The sequence below is a fragment of the Aethalodelphis obliquidens genome, unplaced genomic scaffold, assembly GCF_003676395.1.
Source record: "Aethalodelphis obliquidens isolate GAN/ISIS:26980383/991018 unplaced genomic scaffold, ASM367639v1 scaffold52, whole genome shotgun sequence".
Lineage (NCBI taxonomy): Eukaryota > Metazoa > Chordata > Mammalia > Artiodactyla > Delphinidae > Aethalodelphis > Aethalodelphis obliquidens.
This window is the reverse complement of record NW_020837996.1, coordinates 1,833,164-1,850,462: the sequence shown is the minus strand read 5'-3', so window position 1 is coordinate 1,850,462 and position 17,299 is coordinate 1,833,164. Positions and strand designations below refer to the sequence as shown.

Sequence of the window (17,299 nt, the reverse complement as noted above, 5' to 3'; positions counted from 1 at the left end):
GAGGGGGTGGGTAGCTGTAACAGAACTTGTCAATATCATGTGGGCTGTCAGCGTTCTAGGGGGATATGGGGAAAAAGGGACTTGTGCCTGCACAGGGATGGAAGGGTCATCTGGTAGTGGAATCTTGAAAGCTGACTATATTGCCAGCCTTTGGTATCTGTGGCCTTAAATACTTAATCCAAGAAAAATATTTACATTTTGGCAAATTTTGGATTAAAACTCCCAGAGTTACCTTTGATTAATTATGGGCTGTGCTGGCATCTCAGACTTCCTATTTATTTTGGCAGCTATACACTGGCATAGACTTTGCCTTTCAAACCAAAATATTTTCCTTTCCCTTCTTCACCAGGGAAAGTTTAAGCTGGAAAGAGAAACTTCCATAAGCTGATACAGATACCTAGCAGTCTGAGAAGTGATGCTCACAGTAATGTATGTCTTTATAGGAAGGCAATGAGTAAAGGGAGTAGCTGAATTTTGGCTTTGGTTCTTAATAATGTGGGCACGTTCAATTAAGTACATTTTGTGTTTTAGACCAGGTCTAGTAATGCTAAAACATACTAACTCAAGTATAAGAAGACAGGAACAATTAGTGGAGTGGTCAAGGTGGTTGTTCTGTTGAAACTGAACTGAATTGTAATTTTTTTTCCAATTTATGCATCTTAGAGCTTGGAAGAGAGGGCTTTGATTTGGGTTTTGAGAGCAAAGCCCTTTCTCTTCATAAGGAAACCTTAGAATGGTTGATGTAGAATATTTAAGCTGGACTGCATCACAGCTGTCAACAGGATGTAAGCTACAACTCACACCCCCAAGTATCTAATGAAGTTAACCTGTGGAATGGAATTGCTTAACTCAGTGGTTCTCAAAGTGTGGTCCCTGTCTTCACTTAGAAACTTGTTAGAAATGTGAATTCTTGGACCCTACCCAGACCTACTGAATGAGAAACTTGGCGGGTTGACCCAGTAGTCTGTTTTGACAGGACCTCCAGATGATTCTGATACACTCTTAAGTATGAGAAACACTGGCTTACATTATCCATCTGGATTTTTTTTTAAAAGCTACAAAAATGATAATTTTGGTTTGTGGCATAATTGCAATCTGGTTGTTCATCCTGATTGTAATAGACCCAACGGGTTCACGTCCTTCTTGTGGCTACTCTGGGATGTTATAAAAAGACGTGTCATCAGTTCTTTGCTTACGTAGATCTTCCTATTTTGCTGTGGCAGTCAGGATTATTCAGGTGTATATTAAAAGGACAGGTCCTGCTGTTTGAAATACTAATTTGTTTTGTCAGAAGGTTATTTTTATCAACTTTGATTTTCATAGTGGCTTGTGTGGTTTTTCCTTTAGAAATTGTCCTGTGAAGTAGAGATGACAGAAACTGAAACCAACAAGTTACAACTCAATATATTAAATACAATTAATTTTTACAAAATAAAAGAGGTCTACACATTGTAATCAAGTTTGCTTTGCTGAGCCTTGAAAATAATTGATGGTCTTTTATTTTCATTCATGATTATTAAGCTCGCATGTTCTAGAGTCAGAAGGCCTGGGTTCAAATTCTGCCTTCTCCATTACCTGATGTTGGTAAAGTTACTTAATCATGCTAAACTTCACTTTTTTCATCTGTGAAATGGAATAATAACTTAACACTTAATTGTATAGGATTTTTGTGAGGAATAAATGAGAATATGCATGTAAAGCATTAGAGCTTGTTAAACGTTAGCTGCTGGTACTATTATTATTGCTATTACTACCACTTCTGCTCCTGTGGTTGGCCGTAGTTAACCTAGAGATGCATTTGTGTTAGGTCTTTAATTTGTGGACCACATCTATCTGTCATCTCAACAGGAAGAAGGAAGATAAAGCTTCTTTATCTCTTCTTATGTTTTTAGTATCTCCGATATTATCCTATATTACTCTTATACATAATTTTTGTTCTTTCTTTCATTTATTGAGTAATATTTGAGTGCCTACTGTTTGCCAGGTACTAGCCAGCACATTCCTGCCCCTAGGACCCTTATGGCAGACAGAGTATCTCATTTATTCTAATATATATCTTAACTAATGTGGTCTTTTGACTGCCATGACCATTACTTTACCCAAGGCAGCCCATTTGCTTTGGAGTGAAACTTGGGCTTGCATCCTGACTAAGCTGCTGAACTAGGCAGTAACCTGTCTGTGCAGTAAACTGTGGATTTTCTCTAGTCTTAGTTTTTGTCATTAAAATGAGAATAATAGGGCTTCCCCGGTGGCGCAGTGGTTGAGAGTCCGCCTGCCAATGCAGGGGACATGGGTTCGTGCCCCGGTCCGGGAAGATCCCACGTGCTGTGGAGCGGCTGGGCCCTTGAGGCATGGCCGCTGAGCCTGTGCATCCGGAGCCTGTGCTCTGCAACGGGAGAGGCCATGACAGTGAGAGGCCCGCGTACCGCAAAAAAAAAAAAAAAAAAAAAAAAGAGAGAATAATACAATCTAACTTAAAAGGAGGTTTGAACATTAATTAAGACAGTATTTAAAAAGTACCTAGAATAATGTCAGGTACTCAGTAGATGCTCAGTAAAGGGTAGCTCTGCTTTTCTGCTTTTTACTTCTGTAGTCTGCCAAGAGAAACTGGCAGCAGTGGGTTGAAGCAGATGAGTGTTTTTTTGTTTTACAATAGAGTCTTTGAACTTTTATTGGAAATCAGGACATCCCCCTTCAATAAATTGTTTTAAGTAAGTTTTTTGGAAAATGCTTCTTATTTTGCATTATGTTTAGCATAATGAAAACGCAGTGACTGTCCTTTTAAGACTATAAAAGTTCATTTTCTTATTAATCAGTCATTGACCCCCCCACACCTTTTTGTGGGCAAGAAGTGATAAACTTTGATCAGTCATTCTTGTTCACATCTTTGATTCCTTCCATACTCATCATAATTTAAACTGCAAATCTTGAAAGAGCACAGACTATCTTAGGATATCGGAAAGTTAGAATACAAGTGTATTTTGTTTGTGGGAAAGGAATATTAGAGATCTAATCAAACTCTTTCCTTTTTCGGATCAGGAAAAGGGTCTAGAGGATGAAAATGCCAAGCTCACATGACACTGCAGGCTTCCTAGTGCCTAATGCTCGGTTCCACTGATTTAGGCTGATGTTCATATTTTGATCATCAGCTCAAGTTCAATCAAGAAGAGCTGTCACTTAACAAGGTTTCTATTTTATAGTTAGTTTACTTTCTGGGAAATGGATTCTAGAAAACAGGTAAGTGGTTTTGATATTTGGCTCAATTAGCAAGCCAGAAAGGAAAAATCAAAGGATGAAATATAGAAATCAAAGCACTCTTGACTTGTCACTTTGGTTCTTGGGCAGGAAAACCAACATTGTTTGTGCTGTTCTTATTCCTTGGGTTTATTTGTGTCTGTACCCCTCCACCTACTTCTTAATGACACAGACATTTACATTTTGGTCCTTTTTGTAAAATTAGATACTTAAAATAGACAGAAAAAAGTCAGTGAGGGAGAAATCAAGAATGATAAACTTTGGACCCTCTCTGAGAACAGAATGTTTACTTGACCAAATATGTGGCTTGAAACTCTGAATTACCATAGCATCATAAGAAACAAAGTGTTATACAAATGTAAAGTAGTTTATAATAATTGTAATTGCGAATAAGGTTGGATCGTGGGGAGGAGTACATATTAGACCAGGGTTGGCAAAAATGTGGTGCTTGTGCCATTGGGTCTGTATCTTGCACTTACAAGTGTCTGTTGAGACACTGTTTTCTTCTAATTCCATTCAGAGCCTGAAAATTCTTCTCAACACATTGCATCTGAGAGTCAGTACCAGTTGATCAGAGTTTGTATATTGGTATTTATTTATCATCCTTGTCTTAAACCGTGACGAATGAAAGGAAAGCTAGTATAAGTGTAAAAAAGGATAGAGGGCTTTTTGTTTGTTTTTTAATCCCACAAAGCATTACTGAAAATTTAAATATTCATTTAGGATTTTAGTTTTAATGTACCAATTAGAAGTCAGTGGTTATTTTAGCAAAAATCTTTATATTCTAGGCAATAGGCTGGGGGGGCGGTATGAAGTGGCTTCGCTAAATTGTAGGTGAAAAGGAGGCTTCTTTACTTACTGGATGGAAACAGCTGTCATAAAACAAACAAAAACACTGTATAATATTCTTTATTGACTGATTCTCTTGCGTGCTCTTGTCATTCAGTGATTGGCAAAATGCAAGTTCTGGAAGTTCACAGGTTGCTTACTACTTTAGTTGCATTAAAAAAAAAAAAAAAGGCTGAGGTCTCCTCTTCCATCTCTCCCCACCACCATTACATTTTGACCCAGAAAACCCCCTACAACTCTATAGCCGGAAAGGGGATGTATAAAAACAAACCTCAAGATAAGGAAATAGGAGAAAAGAAATATTTCCAACATTTAAAATAAACTACTTGAAGGAATTCATTCATTCCTCAGTTGAGGAAACATACGCAGGCTTTCTAAGCTGCCAGGCCCTGTGTGAGGCACAGTGATACAGATATGTGGAACAAGGCTTCTCAACCTGTTTCACATCATGGCACGCATAGAAAATGATAATATAGAAATAGAAATCATCTGCCAGGGAGTTTCTGCCACATCAGGCCCTCTGGGCAGTCCTGTGGGTTGAGGAGATGATATCTTGGCACACCCATCACCCTTTGGGAGTTACAAACATTGGGAACTTTTGATGTAAGACATACTTCCTACCCTTGGGAAACTGACAGAGAACATAGGCAAGGGAACAGACACTGAGCATTAGTGTCTCCAAGACTGGTTTTGTTGTGGAGAAGAGATAGTGGCTGGCCTGATTTTGAGTGTGGTGCATAGGTTGTTGGAGGGAGGACAAATCCAACTACTGCAGAAAGAGATAGCGGAATTTTGTCTTAACTTGTTTCTCCAGTTATGCCTCAAATCCACTTGGCTTCCGAAAGAATGTGCAATAAAGTTTTGATTTAATTCAGGGCTTGAGATGAGGAAGGATAAAAACAGAAGAGTGTTTCCTTTTTGTGAACACTAATCTTAGAAATTCTCATTCTGGCCACCTGTCCTCCTGCCTCTCTATGGACCGTATTGAGAAGATGAGGACAATGAGGAAAGGATCAGGAGGAAAAGTGGGAAAGATATTCTGGAAGAGCCATACCAGTTTGGAGCCGAAGAGCATGTTAAGGCATCTGCTCCCCTCCCATCTTCATCCCCCACCACCCCGGGGAAAAAAACCTGTAATGCTCTCTACTTTAAATATGGATTATATCCCAGTGTAACTGCCCTTGGACCCCTCAGGTTGCAGAAGTAAAAAAAAAAAAGTTTGTATCCTAAAACAATTCAGTGAATATTACTGGATATCTGTGTGGTGGGTGGGGTCAGGAGGGGTGGTCCCTATTTTATGGAAGGATAATAATAGTACAGGGTGAATAGTGTTATGGAAGGACAAAGGAGAAATGTCAGGATGATCAAAAGGACTACTTTTGCCCTATCAACCTTAAAGTTCTAGAGAAACTGGAAGGCGGAAAAGTGAGATCCCAACAAGTGTGGAAAAAAAAATAAGGGATAAAATGAGGCGAATCCTTTTACAAAGCCAAAGCTTTGAGTTAAAAAGTAATGAGAGAGGGCTTCCCTGGTGGTGCAGTGGTTGAGAGTCCGCCTGCCGATGCAGGGGACACGGGTTCATGACCCGGTCCGGGAAGATCCCACATGCCACGGAGCGGCTGGGCCCGTGAGCCATGGCCGCTGAGCCTGCACGTCCGGAGCCTGTGCTCTGCAATGGGAGAGGCCACAACAGTGAGAGGCCCGCGTACCGCCAAAAAAAAAAAAAAGTAATGAGAGAGAAAATGTAATAAAGAGGGCTTTGGAAACCTCCTTTTCTTTAATACCCTTGCTGTGGTCTTTATATGTGTTAATGTGTTTATTTATTCTTAAGGTGGGTCAGAAACATGTATTACTTCTTCCCCTTCAGTATATAACTTGAAAACTTTTTCATCTACTTTTCACTGTCAAGCTAAACTTTAATTTTAGTTATCTCTAGTACTTTTTGTCCTGAAGAATGCCCCAGCAGTTGGGGTGGTTGTATATTTTCAGATTCCTCACCCACTCATGAAGTGCATTTCATTAAGCCGGGGTTTAGACCAGCAGCGTTCTCCACACCCTGTCTTTCCTTTAATGGCAGAAAAATCAAGAATACTTTGCACATACTTGCACAAGAATACTTTGTAAGACCACTTAGTGGTCTTACAGACATTTGATGATTATTTTCAGATCTTGGCTTATAAGTAAATATAGCTATTCTGAATAGCACATGTAGATGCCACCTTAGTAGATTACTGCTGGAGCAAGTTTGGGAAGCTTTGCCACATGACTGCAATCTTAAGTGACAGAGAAAGATTATGAATTCTATTTTTACATTTATTTAATATTCTTAATCATGTGAAAATTAGTTTGTTTTTGCTTTGTTCATGAAAGTTATGCTTTTATTGAAATTATTATTAGAAATCAAATCAATCTTTGCTGAGCCCTGGGTATCTAACTTTTGTGGTTTTGGTGTTTTGGAAGTGTTAAAAATAAAATGTAGTAATAATGTGCCTTATACAGAGAGGGAGGAAAATTGCCACTTTTTGATGTGTCCCATCAAATACAGCTTATTATCCTCTTTTATAATTAAATGCTGTCTTAAAAGTGGTTTGTGGCTGTTTGTGTTTACAGGATCGTCCCAGGACTTTTGACATGCACTCACTGGAGAGTTCACTCATTGACATAATGAGAGCTGAAAATGATTCGATTAAAGGTAATTTTCCAAATGTAACTATTTGATTTTAGTAAATAGTTTAAAATGTGTATTATCTATGTAACATGATGAGCAATATGGCAAATATTATAGATTCATATTTTATATCCAGTCAGTTCCATCAATTTTATACATGTACCTCTTTTTGTTCGAAAACAAATATTTTATGCGCATCCGCTGTAAGCCCTTCACAATACCAATTAAGGAACTACCTACAAGAGTTACTAATTGCTAAGGGAGGGCAGTTAACTGGAAAGATGGGAACCATACTCCTAATTTTTTTTTTTTTTATCTCTCAGGCAAAACCTGCTAAGTGCCGCAAAACCTTTATGTCTGTTCACCAATGACAGTGCCTATACACTAGGAAGAGTTCAAATGTTGATAGATTTTTTGGCCTAGTTTCATGTTTTTTAAAATGGCCAACAGTTTCAAAGTTAAAATGAAGCTTTGTAGTTCTTGAAATACTTTTTCTGTATTATGTTAAAAAAAAAATAGTGCTATTCCCACTTGGATTCTGGTCTCAATTCTTTTACCCTGAATAATATATTGCAGTTTGACTAGGCCTCAATTCCTTCATCTTTAATAGGGGACTTAGAACCACTCTTATGGTAAGGGACTTAATAATGGGGAGCTTTAAAAATACAGGTGCCTGGACCCCATCCCAAGTGTGGGGTGGGGCTTATGATATTTTTTAGTGTCTCACGTGATGTTCATGTGTAGCCAGAGTTGAGAATGAGCAGATTAGATGTTCTCTAAGAGCCATTCTAGCTCTGATTTTGTGAAAACTACCCCACAAAATAAAATATTTTTCTGCAAAAAATCTCGTTTTACTAGACTGAAGAGTTTATTTATTTATTTTTTAAAGACATTTGGGTTGTTTGATATATTTGGTCCTGTCACAAGTTGTTTGTTCGTTCGCTCATTCATTCATTCATTCATTCGTCCAATGTTTCTGAGCCTGCTTTGTGCCAACACAGCTTTGTGCTGGGATCAAAGGTGGCAAAGAGCCTGTGACTTCAAGTGGTAACCAGCTTGGCCTAGTTTTCCTTTGAGTTTGGTTTATCATATTACTGATGCAGTAAAACTATTTTTCAGCAAACCTATAACAATAAATTTTTTTATGAGGAATTTTTTTGAGGTCTGGAGAAATGAAAAATAATATGTGAAAAAATATGTGTCCATCTGATGAACTAACTTTGAAGTGGGATTATTTTGAAGGGCTTGACTGAATTCCTCAGGGAATTCTGATGGCCTGTAATCTGATTGCATACTTTGTTTCTGAGGAAAGAGGTCTCTCAGAATTGGCTTTTTTTTTTTGGTCACTTCTTAGCATTCTGACTTTGGCTAGTCCTTCAGCCTCTTCGAACCTTTGTTTTCCCATCAGAAAAATTAGGAGAGTCTAAGGCCCTGTCTAGCACCAGAAAAACTGCACACTTTAAAATAAAGTAGCTAAAGGAGAAATCTGAGTAGTCTGTGAATTATACAGTCTCACTTTCCTGGTTTTGTAGTATAGTTATGTAAGATGTTCCCAGTTGAGAACACTGGAAAAAGGGTACACAGAATCTCTCTGTACTACTCTTTGTAACTTGATGTGAATCTATGCTTGTTTCAGAATTAAAAGTTAAGTACAGAAAAAGTTTCTAAAGGACACATTTTTCCTTAATTGATTTCCTCAGCAACTTTTTTTTTTTGAGAGCCTCTTCTCTTATGTACTAGATAATAGGGATAATAATTAGAACTCATTTTCATGATAAGTACCTATGTCTTTTATCAGAGAAAACAGTTTACAAATGGCAGCAGTATAAACACTTTATTATGTGATGCTTCTAAGAAGTAAGCTTCTAACTAGTATTTATGTAAGAGTTTGCACACGTTATTCTAATAGGATTAACAACATTTCCTTGGTTTATCGGATACAGTGAGGACAACTCAGGTTTATTTTTTCTTCTAGTTTGCTAAGTGGCTCATTGTGTAAACTTCTGCCTTTATTCTATATTCCCTTTTAAATTTATTCTTACCACTTTTTACCTAAATTAGGTTTCTTTAGGCTGATTCTGTAGAGATAATTAAAAGTTAAGTCTGGTGACAGAAAAAATTAACTGATTGACCTAACGTGGGAACACAAATGTTTTGTGAAATTATGACATAAAAGAGGAAGTGTGGCATGATGGAAGGACCATGGGTCTTGCAGTCACATAGACCTGGATTTAAATTGCCATTCTGGGGCTCCCCTGGTGGCGCAGTGGTTGAGAGTCCGCCTGCCGATGCAGGGGACGCGGGTTCTTGCCCCGGTCCGGGAGGATCCCACGTGCCCGTGAGCCATGGCCGCTGAGCCTGCGCGACCGGAGCCTGCGCGACCGGAGCCTGTGCTCCGCAACAGGAAAGGCCACAACAGTGAGAGGCCTGCGTACCATAAAAAAAAAAATGAATAAAAAAATAAATTGCCATTCTGCCACTACAGTCTTGTGGTAGTTATGAGGATTAAATGATATCATATGTCTGTAAAATACAGCATACTGCCAGTTCATTGAGAAGACACTCAATAAATGGTATCGAGTATTACTAAACATCTATTAAGTCTGTTTTCATGCTTATCAAATGAGAAAACCGGTTTCAATATGAGTGCCAAGGAGACTTAAGCATATTAAATGAACTTTGTGTATTTTTTCCTTCTAAGAGAAGTAAGGAATTCACAGATGAGTTCATGGTCCTAAAATGCCAGACTGCAGTTATGCTTGATTTTTTTTTTTTTAAACCAAGATGATGAACTTTATACCATTGTAGTCTATCGCAATGCAGTTTTGCTCAGGGGAATACTTTATTTCTTGTCAAACTCGCCTCTGATTTAGATAGCTATTTTAGGAAAACTGTGTTTGATTTTAACAGTGGTTCTATTGTGAAATTTTGTTTAAAGGTGATAATAAAAGCTGAATATCTTTAAAAAATCGAACACATTGTCCTTTTAAAGTAAGTATATAAAACTGCCTGTCCATTTTGAAAATGAATAAATAGCCTCTTCATGTGCTCTGCTTCCTTAGAAACAGATAAAACAGAAAATGGGCATTATTTCTATGAGACTAGTATAGAATAATATGCCTTTCAAAAAATTAATTTGAAAATTGTTTTTAAAAAACTATCATATGGAGGCAGGTTTTATATTTGGGTTAGTTTTATCTTAAAAATAACTATTAAATATATTATGAATGACTTCATTTATTTATTTATTTATTGTTGTTGTTGTTGTTTTTCATTTATTTTTATTTTCATTTGCAATTCCTCGTAGATATGTCGTTTGTGTGTATGTGTTTAAATAATGAAGCCTAAAATTGATACAAGACCTGTCAATTGAATGAAGTCGTTAAGGCTGTATTATTTATTTAAATTAAAAAAAAGAAACCCCAAATTGAATTTGCCTTTTCCTTTTGGGGAAAAAGAAAAAAATCTCCCTTAATGAAGTGGGTTTAAAATTTTATTTTATTTTTGCCATCAACAGACAAGATGTTAATATGCCTAGGAACTTTCAAATATAATTTTTGAGTTTATCTTTTATGACTATGCTGTTGATTCCAGTTGGCTTGTTTAGCAACCTTTTTTTTTTTTAAAGAAATGTGCAAACAAATAGCTAGCCTTCATTTCATAATTTATATATATATTTTTACAGTTCATTTAAAAATAGTTTTTCTAAGAATTTTAAGGCTACTGTCATTTTCTCCATGTACAGAGGTTTACCTCTTGGAGAAGAAAAGGGTCCTCCCTCTGCCTTATCTCCATGTCATTTCACTGATCAGCTGGCATGTCTGTATGTAGTATTTTTATCCACGAAATTATGTACTGCCTTCTCCATAACTAACACCAGTGACAGTCTGTAGCACTTCTTCCCCAGAGAACGATTTCATTTTCCTCACTGCACACCCAGTCTTACAAGCTAAGAGCCTGCTCTGTAGACTAATTTTTGAATTTTGATCTCTGAGATGGCAGCTTATGCATTGCTACTATAATTATTAGGCTTATCAAGTATTTTCTTCACCTGGACAGGAAAATCTTTTACTATTGTAGATGCTGAGATGATTATTTGGGAAGTATTGTATCTTACTGTTTTTTATGTTTTTTCCTGCCTGTGAAATTGCTACTTATTGTTTAGAAATGGAGCAGCATGAAATCGATTAAAAACACGTGCGAGTGCATCTGTTTTCAGCCCTTATGAAGCATAGTTTGGACACAGTGAAATAAAGATTCATGAAGTGATATTACATTCAGTGTACAATAGGAGAAACCTCTAAAAATTAAGGAGACTTTTTAAATTTTCTTTCCTGTATGTGAAGGGAATAAAGGAATATATGTATAAACCAAGAAGCAGTAGTTCATGGAATGGAAGCAGAGGGAGACAGCACTGGAATAAAGAGACAAAAACGAGTATTTGAAAATTATCAGATGTCAGAGTAGAACAATTCAGAGTTTCATAGTAGTGGTTGAGTGTTTTAAATCATATATGTGAAAACAATTTAATATCCAGTTTGCTTCATTTCACTAGAAAGCCAAATGAGACAGCAAAATTATTGAGAGAACAAAGGCAATCTGTAAATTGTCAAAACATTATATAGTTGTTCTTCAGATATTAATTAACTAAATTATGAATCAGAATATCATTTTATTTTTCCTCAGAATACCGTGAAATTAGAGTCTTCCACTCTTCATATTGTTATAGGAAGTATCTTGCTTCCAGTTTTTGGAAGGGGAAGCTCAGCATATCTACCCCAGTCCCTCTGAGTTTCAGGCATTTTAAATACTTAATTTGCATGTGGGCAATGATGATTGCATTCAGAAATGCAAGTTGTTTAAAGTGCCAGTCTTTTACATATTCCCGTTGTGCCCGAGAAACCTATTGCATATGTCAGTCAAGTAAGTAGTGGGAGTGTGTTAGACCTTACTGCCTCACTTGCCTCATGCATTAATTTAATAAGAACTTATTTTAAGAGCTGGACCTACTCCAAAAATGCTATGCATTTAATTCCAGACTGCTGAAGGTACTGTGACCTTGCATTTTAAAATACTTCTGAGATTTTTTTTTCCTTATCTACACATTAAATTAGAGGCCCTCTCCAAACTATTTTTCATGGCTGTGAATTTGTTTGAAACAAATGCTTCAACGAGTGGGCAAGTGATGATTCCATCTGTGCCTCTTTTCTTTGCTGCTAAGCAGAACCATTTATAATAATCTCTAGAAGAAAATCATGAAACTCAGTTGAAAGTTTAGTACACAAAGCCAGTTTTGTTAATTTTCTATAAGATTTTTTATGTCACTGTGGGAGAGAGTGACTGTTGGGATAATTATTTAAATTCTATATCTTTACAGTAGGGGAAGGAATAAAGTTAGTGCTGCTTTAAAAAGATATCATAAATAATAACCAGAAAACCTTAAATTTTCCTTCGATCCACAATTGTTTTAATATTCCTATACTCCAAATTGCAGTCACTTAGCTCAGTATTTTCAAGAACAGATGTTGTATACCGATACAGATGTTTTGAACAGATATTGTATACTGACTTTGTGTACACTGAGATAGCTCTGGAAACTTTCCATGAGAATTGCTGACAATAGGACTAAATTTAATATCATTCAGTTATAAATCTGAGTTTCAGAGTAAATACAGTTCTAAAAAATGAAAGGGACTTTTACTGAATAAGTTCTGTTGCTGTAATATTATTTAAATGATTTATTTGAAATAGTTGTGGGGAGATGTAATCTCTTACAGTATTTAACCTTTTCCTATTTAAATCAGTTTGCCTGTGGCAATTTGAGGAGAGACAACTATGCACTGCTCTGCACCCTACTCCCCAGTCACCTTTTTAAAGGATTAGATGGATGTTTTTCTTCAAGGGATATTTAATGGGCCACGATACAAAGTACCATAAGGAAGACACAGATAAAGCAAAACAGCTAAATTTTACTTGGATTCATAATCAAATTTCTCCTTCTTAACAAATTACCATTATGTGGTATCAAATGTCTTCTGGTGAATTGGGGGATCTTTAAATATTACAAGTGTTGAAGATTCAGAGTCTTCCAGGCAGCAGCCCTGCAAACCTGGCTGGAGCCTTCCTGAACTCGGCTGGTTCTTTCTTGCTCTGCTTGGGTGATACCAAGTAATTCAAAGCAGCATAGCAGGGGAGTGGCTGCAGTCTCTGGGGAGCATAAAATTGCCTTACGCCTAGAAGCTTCATGAGTAATGGAGTAAGGCACACAGCAAAGAATACAGTTCATAAACGTGGCTACAGTTGAACTTCGCGTGTGGCTATTAGAAGTGAGGTGGTTTCCTCTCCTTCCCCACTCTCCCTTTCCTCACTGCTGAAATGGAACATCCTAAACATTCTTTCTCTTTTGCTTGACTTAGTTGTGCCGTAGGATGGGACCTGGGCTTCTGTGTTGAGGTAACTTCCTTTGTGAGGAAGAAGGGGGCAAAGTGCTGGGGCATGATTTTCTGTGTATTACTGGTGCAGGGTGTATTCGTAATTCGGACCCACTGTCTCCTTTTTGGTTTACTGTTGGTCAGGATTTTTCTGATTCCTCACAGCACAGTGCAGGCAGAGTTTACAGAGGTGTCGGTTTCAAACTGTGTGACTATACTTTTCCACGTTGAGGATTGCTGTTGTTTTTTGTTTTGTTGTGTTTTAAATTTTTCAAGGGGAGGAGGGGAAAGGGCAATGCCTGGGAGGACAAAATGTGATGTTTGTGAACACGGATGTGCTCGTAGCCTTGGATTGAAGTCTTCCTTACTCTAGGCTCTGAAGTGAAACCAACTTGGTTCATACTAAATGCTCCTGTGCCTTGGCCAGATCCTCATCTGCCCGATTTTTTATATAATATGTACTGGTAAGTACAAAGTAGTGATCCTCTGTCCTCTGCCCTCCATGTGTTTGTGATAGAATATTTGTTCCGAAAATCATACGAGCAGTTGTCACAAAGGGGGAATTTGTCGTATGTCATCAGTGATGGGGGCCCATAATTACTCAAGCAGTCCCTTATCTTAATCCTGAACATTGAGCACAGAGAGTCTTGAGCCCAGGAAAACTGAGTAGGTATCTTAAAACATTGTTGCAACTCTGCTTTTACCTGGGTGAGAGATGAGGGTAAAGGGGGGCAGAGGGGAAAATGACAGTAAACTTTTTATGTTATTAGAAGGTTGAAGAGCCTAACGATTTCTTTCAAAGGTGCTTTTAACTCATTAACTTTTTTTTTTTTCCTTTACAACTGTATTAAGGCTCACGTACTTTATGGCTGTTGTAACTTGATTTTGTTAGACTCACGTTCAGGGCAGGGATTGGTAAAGGAATAAACTATATGTGACAGTTAACACTTAGAAATACCAAATCAAAAAACAAGCAGCAGTCAGGTAGCACATTAGTGAGTGCTTTTCTGTGATCTTGTACATTTTCACACTAAGTACTGTGTACAGCTTAGTAAGTATAGATATTACCATGTGGACAGACAAAAATATTTTCCATTCAGAAATGAAATCTGAATAAATTCAAGTAGTAAGGTTTTCAGATTTTGTCAGCAGTTTGTCAGTGTCAAATATTAGGGACCTCCCTACCGTGTAAAAAAGTAGAAGGAGGTCCAGAACATTTATAGAGATCTGTTTTGTTCATGCACCATGTCCAAATTAATAATATATTGTACCTTTTGATAGTGTCGCTTATTATTTTTCTGTTTTTTCCTTCTATATTATAAAATTCTGTAGAGAGGTGACTTGCTGTTTCATTTCCTGACAGCTACTAGAACAGCCCTATATGCTAATAATCTGCATAATGAAAGCCTTTTTGATTATGGAGTAAATACAATGGTGAGTTGTCTGTGAAGGTCTTAAGACTTTCTTTAATCCTGTTATATAATCCTGGAATATGTTATTTGCTGACTTTAAGGGAGTGGAAGCAATGCCACCTGATTCATAGCTGTCATAAAAATATGCAAGATTCTCTTTGCATTCAATTTAACAACAGGAAGCAGAATAGTTGCACAATTGTGCCACAAAATTATTTCTTCCTGACAGGCATGGAATTTCTACCTGAATATTGTAGGCAGTTGATTCACTTAGCAGCTGTGTATACCTGATTTGTGAATTTCTTTATTCACTACTCCTTAGTTTTTTCCCCTCATGTTGCCACTATCCTCATTACCTAAGTTACAAGAGGGAAAAGAGAAAAAACTTGATGCATTTGTTGCAGTTCAGCAGTAAAAATTTGCAAAAGGAATACCTTTTAGCTAGTTTTAAACTAGTTACTACTTTTCAAATCAGATATGGAGATGGCTAGGCTGCCTCTGGGCTTCATTATCTTGTCTGATAGACCGAGTCTGAATTCAGTCCCACACTAGCACACTCTGTTCTAAAAGCAAGGCTTTGTTTTATTCTGGGTATTACCTGGTAACCAGTCAATTAAGAACATTAGTGGAATTCTGAAGGGAGAGCAGTTCCATAATCTCTTTGGAATCCAACTGGGCTGATGCCAGTTGTTATGCATTGGGAAGAGAAGGAGGAATCAACCAATTAGAGGACCCTTTTTTAATTCTTGAGAAACCAGCACTAAAGTGCAGATCTTCATTCTGAAGAGCAGCCATGAGTAATTAGTGTTAATTAGTATAAAGAATCTAGAAAAGAAAAAAAGTCTAACTTCTACTGGCTATAGTATTCCAAATAATAAATGTCTGGCATGGTTAATTAAATGGAGATATTTAAATTGGCCACTTGATCTCTTTATTGTAAAAGATCAGAAGTTGTTAGCTTATAATAGACTTTACCAAATTGTTAGAAATAAAGAGAAGCATTCAGGAGTGTATTAAGACCTGGTTTTGCCATTAACAGTTACATGGCTTAAGTCAGTCACTTCCCTCTAGATCCTGGTTTCTCTACCTGCAGGAGGAAATGGAGGGATTGAATTTAGTGATCTTTAAGTTGCTATCAGCAATTCCCCGCAGTCTCTCTGGCATGGTATTTCTCAGTGACAAAGTTGAAGGTTTTTATAGTTGAATGACTGAAAGTATCATGGATTTCATGTGAGTTGGGGTGTGGCAGCATTTAATATTGAGTAGCTTGTAAGAAGGGATAGAACCAGAAATCAATCAAATTTATTCAGTTGAGTGAAGGCTTTGTTTCTAGACTGCATTTTTTCTTTTTGAGATAGGCCCAAAAATACTATGTCAAGGAAGCAGTTGTTTAAACTTGGCTTGATATAATGTTTCTGTTCTCAATTTGTGGACCACGGGCCTCTTCAGCCATGGGAATTACTTGATGGGGTCTAGGAACCTATTAGAACCAAGCATTCTAGTTAGATGATAGATTTGTCATGTATGTGTTGCATGATTATCTTCCAAAAGCACATGGATGCTGATGTAATACAATGAAAATATATTTAAAGGTGTTGCTGAATTCATAGTAGCCTTTTATTATTAAGGGTTTTTGTTGTGGTTGTTTTACTTGTAGTATCCACTGGCGTGGGGCTTGAGGGCTTCAGCTGATATGGTGGGGAGCCTCTCTGAAATATTTTGATTGAAGTAGGTCTTAATAATCATGGAAGGTTATGAAACACTGCTGTAAGAACTTCTCTAGTTGTTCCGCTTTAAACTCCTACCATTAGAATGTCCCCCATTACCAAAAAAGAACATAACAAAAAAAGGAATTTAATAGAGGAAATAGTGGGGACGAGGACAAAGAGGAGTGAGGAGTCATCGCTTACCTTATCCCAGATTATCATCTCCACCAAGTAGCATTTTGGAATGTTGTCTCTGGCATCTGAAGCCATCTTATTGCCTTTTGAGGCATGTCTAGGAGTGTGGACTTGTCAGGCTACATCTGGCACAGTGCCAGGGGGCAGGGGGAGCCCTGTGACAGGAGGGGTGCACCCTGGAGTGGAGTAACATGGTAGCCCTTGTTAGGAGGGGGAGATGGCTTTCTTCAACCACATGGTTTGGAAGTACCTTACATTTTAGCTTCTGCTTGTATTCCAGCCCCACACACATTTGAGTGTATTCCGTGCCCCGAGTAGTAGTAGACCACAGGACACATTTGATGCTGAGCTACATATTTCTTTTTTGAGGTGGACCTGGACATTCTGTATAGGAAACAGTGTTAACAACCAGTTTCAAGTGAAAGGGCAGTTACTTCTGATACCATTTCTCTGGCTTTTATTCTTTGCCACTTCTGAGAATTATCTCTAATTTAAATCCTTATAATAACCTTCCATGTGAGTTTTGCGATCTCCAATATACGGTTGCAGAAACTGCAGCTCAGAGAGATACAACCGCTTTTGTAAAGTCACTCGACTAACTGGTGCCTAGAGAATCAAGATAGGAACACATAGCCTCTGACTTCTGGTTCAGTAGCTTAGGTATTTATTGTGTAGCATTTGTGAGGGAAACAAACATTAAAAAAGTTTGTCTTAGTATACTTTAGACAGAGAGCAGGCATTCAGGTTTCTTAATTTCTCTGTAGGAGACTGGGGACAGAATTT

The 17,299-nt window shown here is 37.5% G+C and overlaps 1 protein-coding gene across 3 annotated transcripts in view; it reads left to right on the top strand.

The window, feature by feature from the left end:
• The window catches only part of CPEB4 (cytoplasmic polyadenylation element binding protein 4), a 64,379-nt gene that overhangs the window by 13,129 nt on the left and 33,951 nt on the right, over positions 1-17,299 (top strand). For all 3 annotated transcript variants that reach the window (XM_027084267.1, XM_027084265.1, XM_027084266.1), the window contains exon 2: positions 6,715-6,796. In XM_027084267.1, coding sequence (XP_026940068.1) covers positions 6,715-6,796 — 82 coding nt within the window. The remainder of the gene's footprint in view (positions 1-6,714; positions 6,797-17,299) is intronic.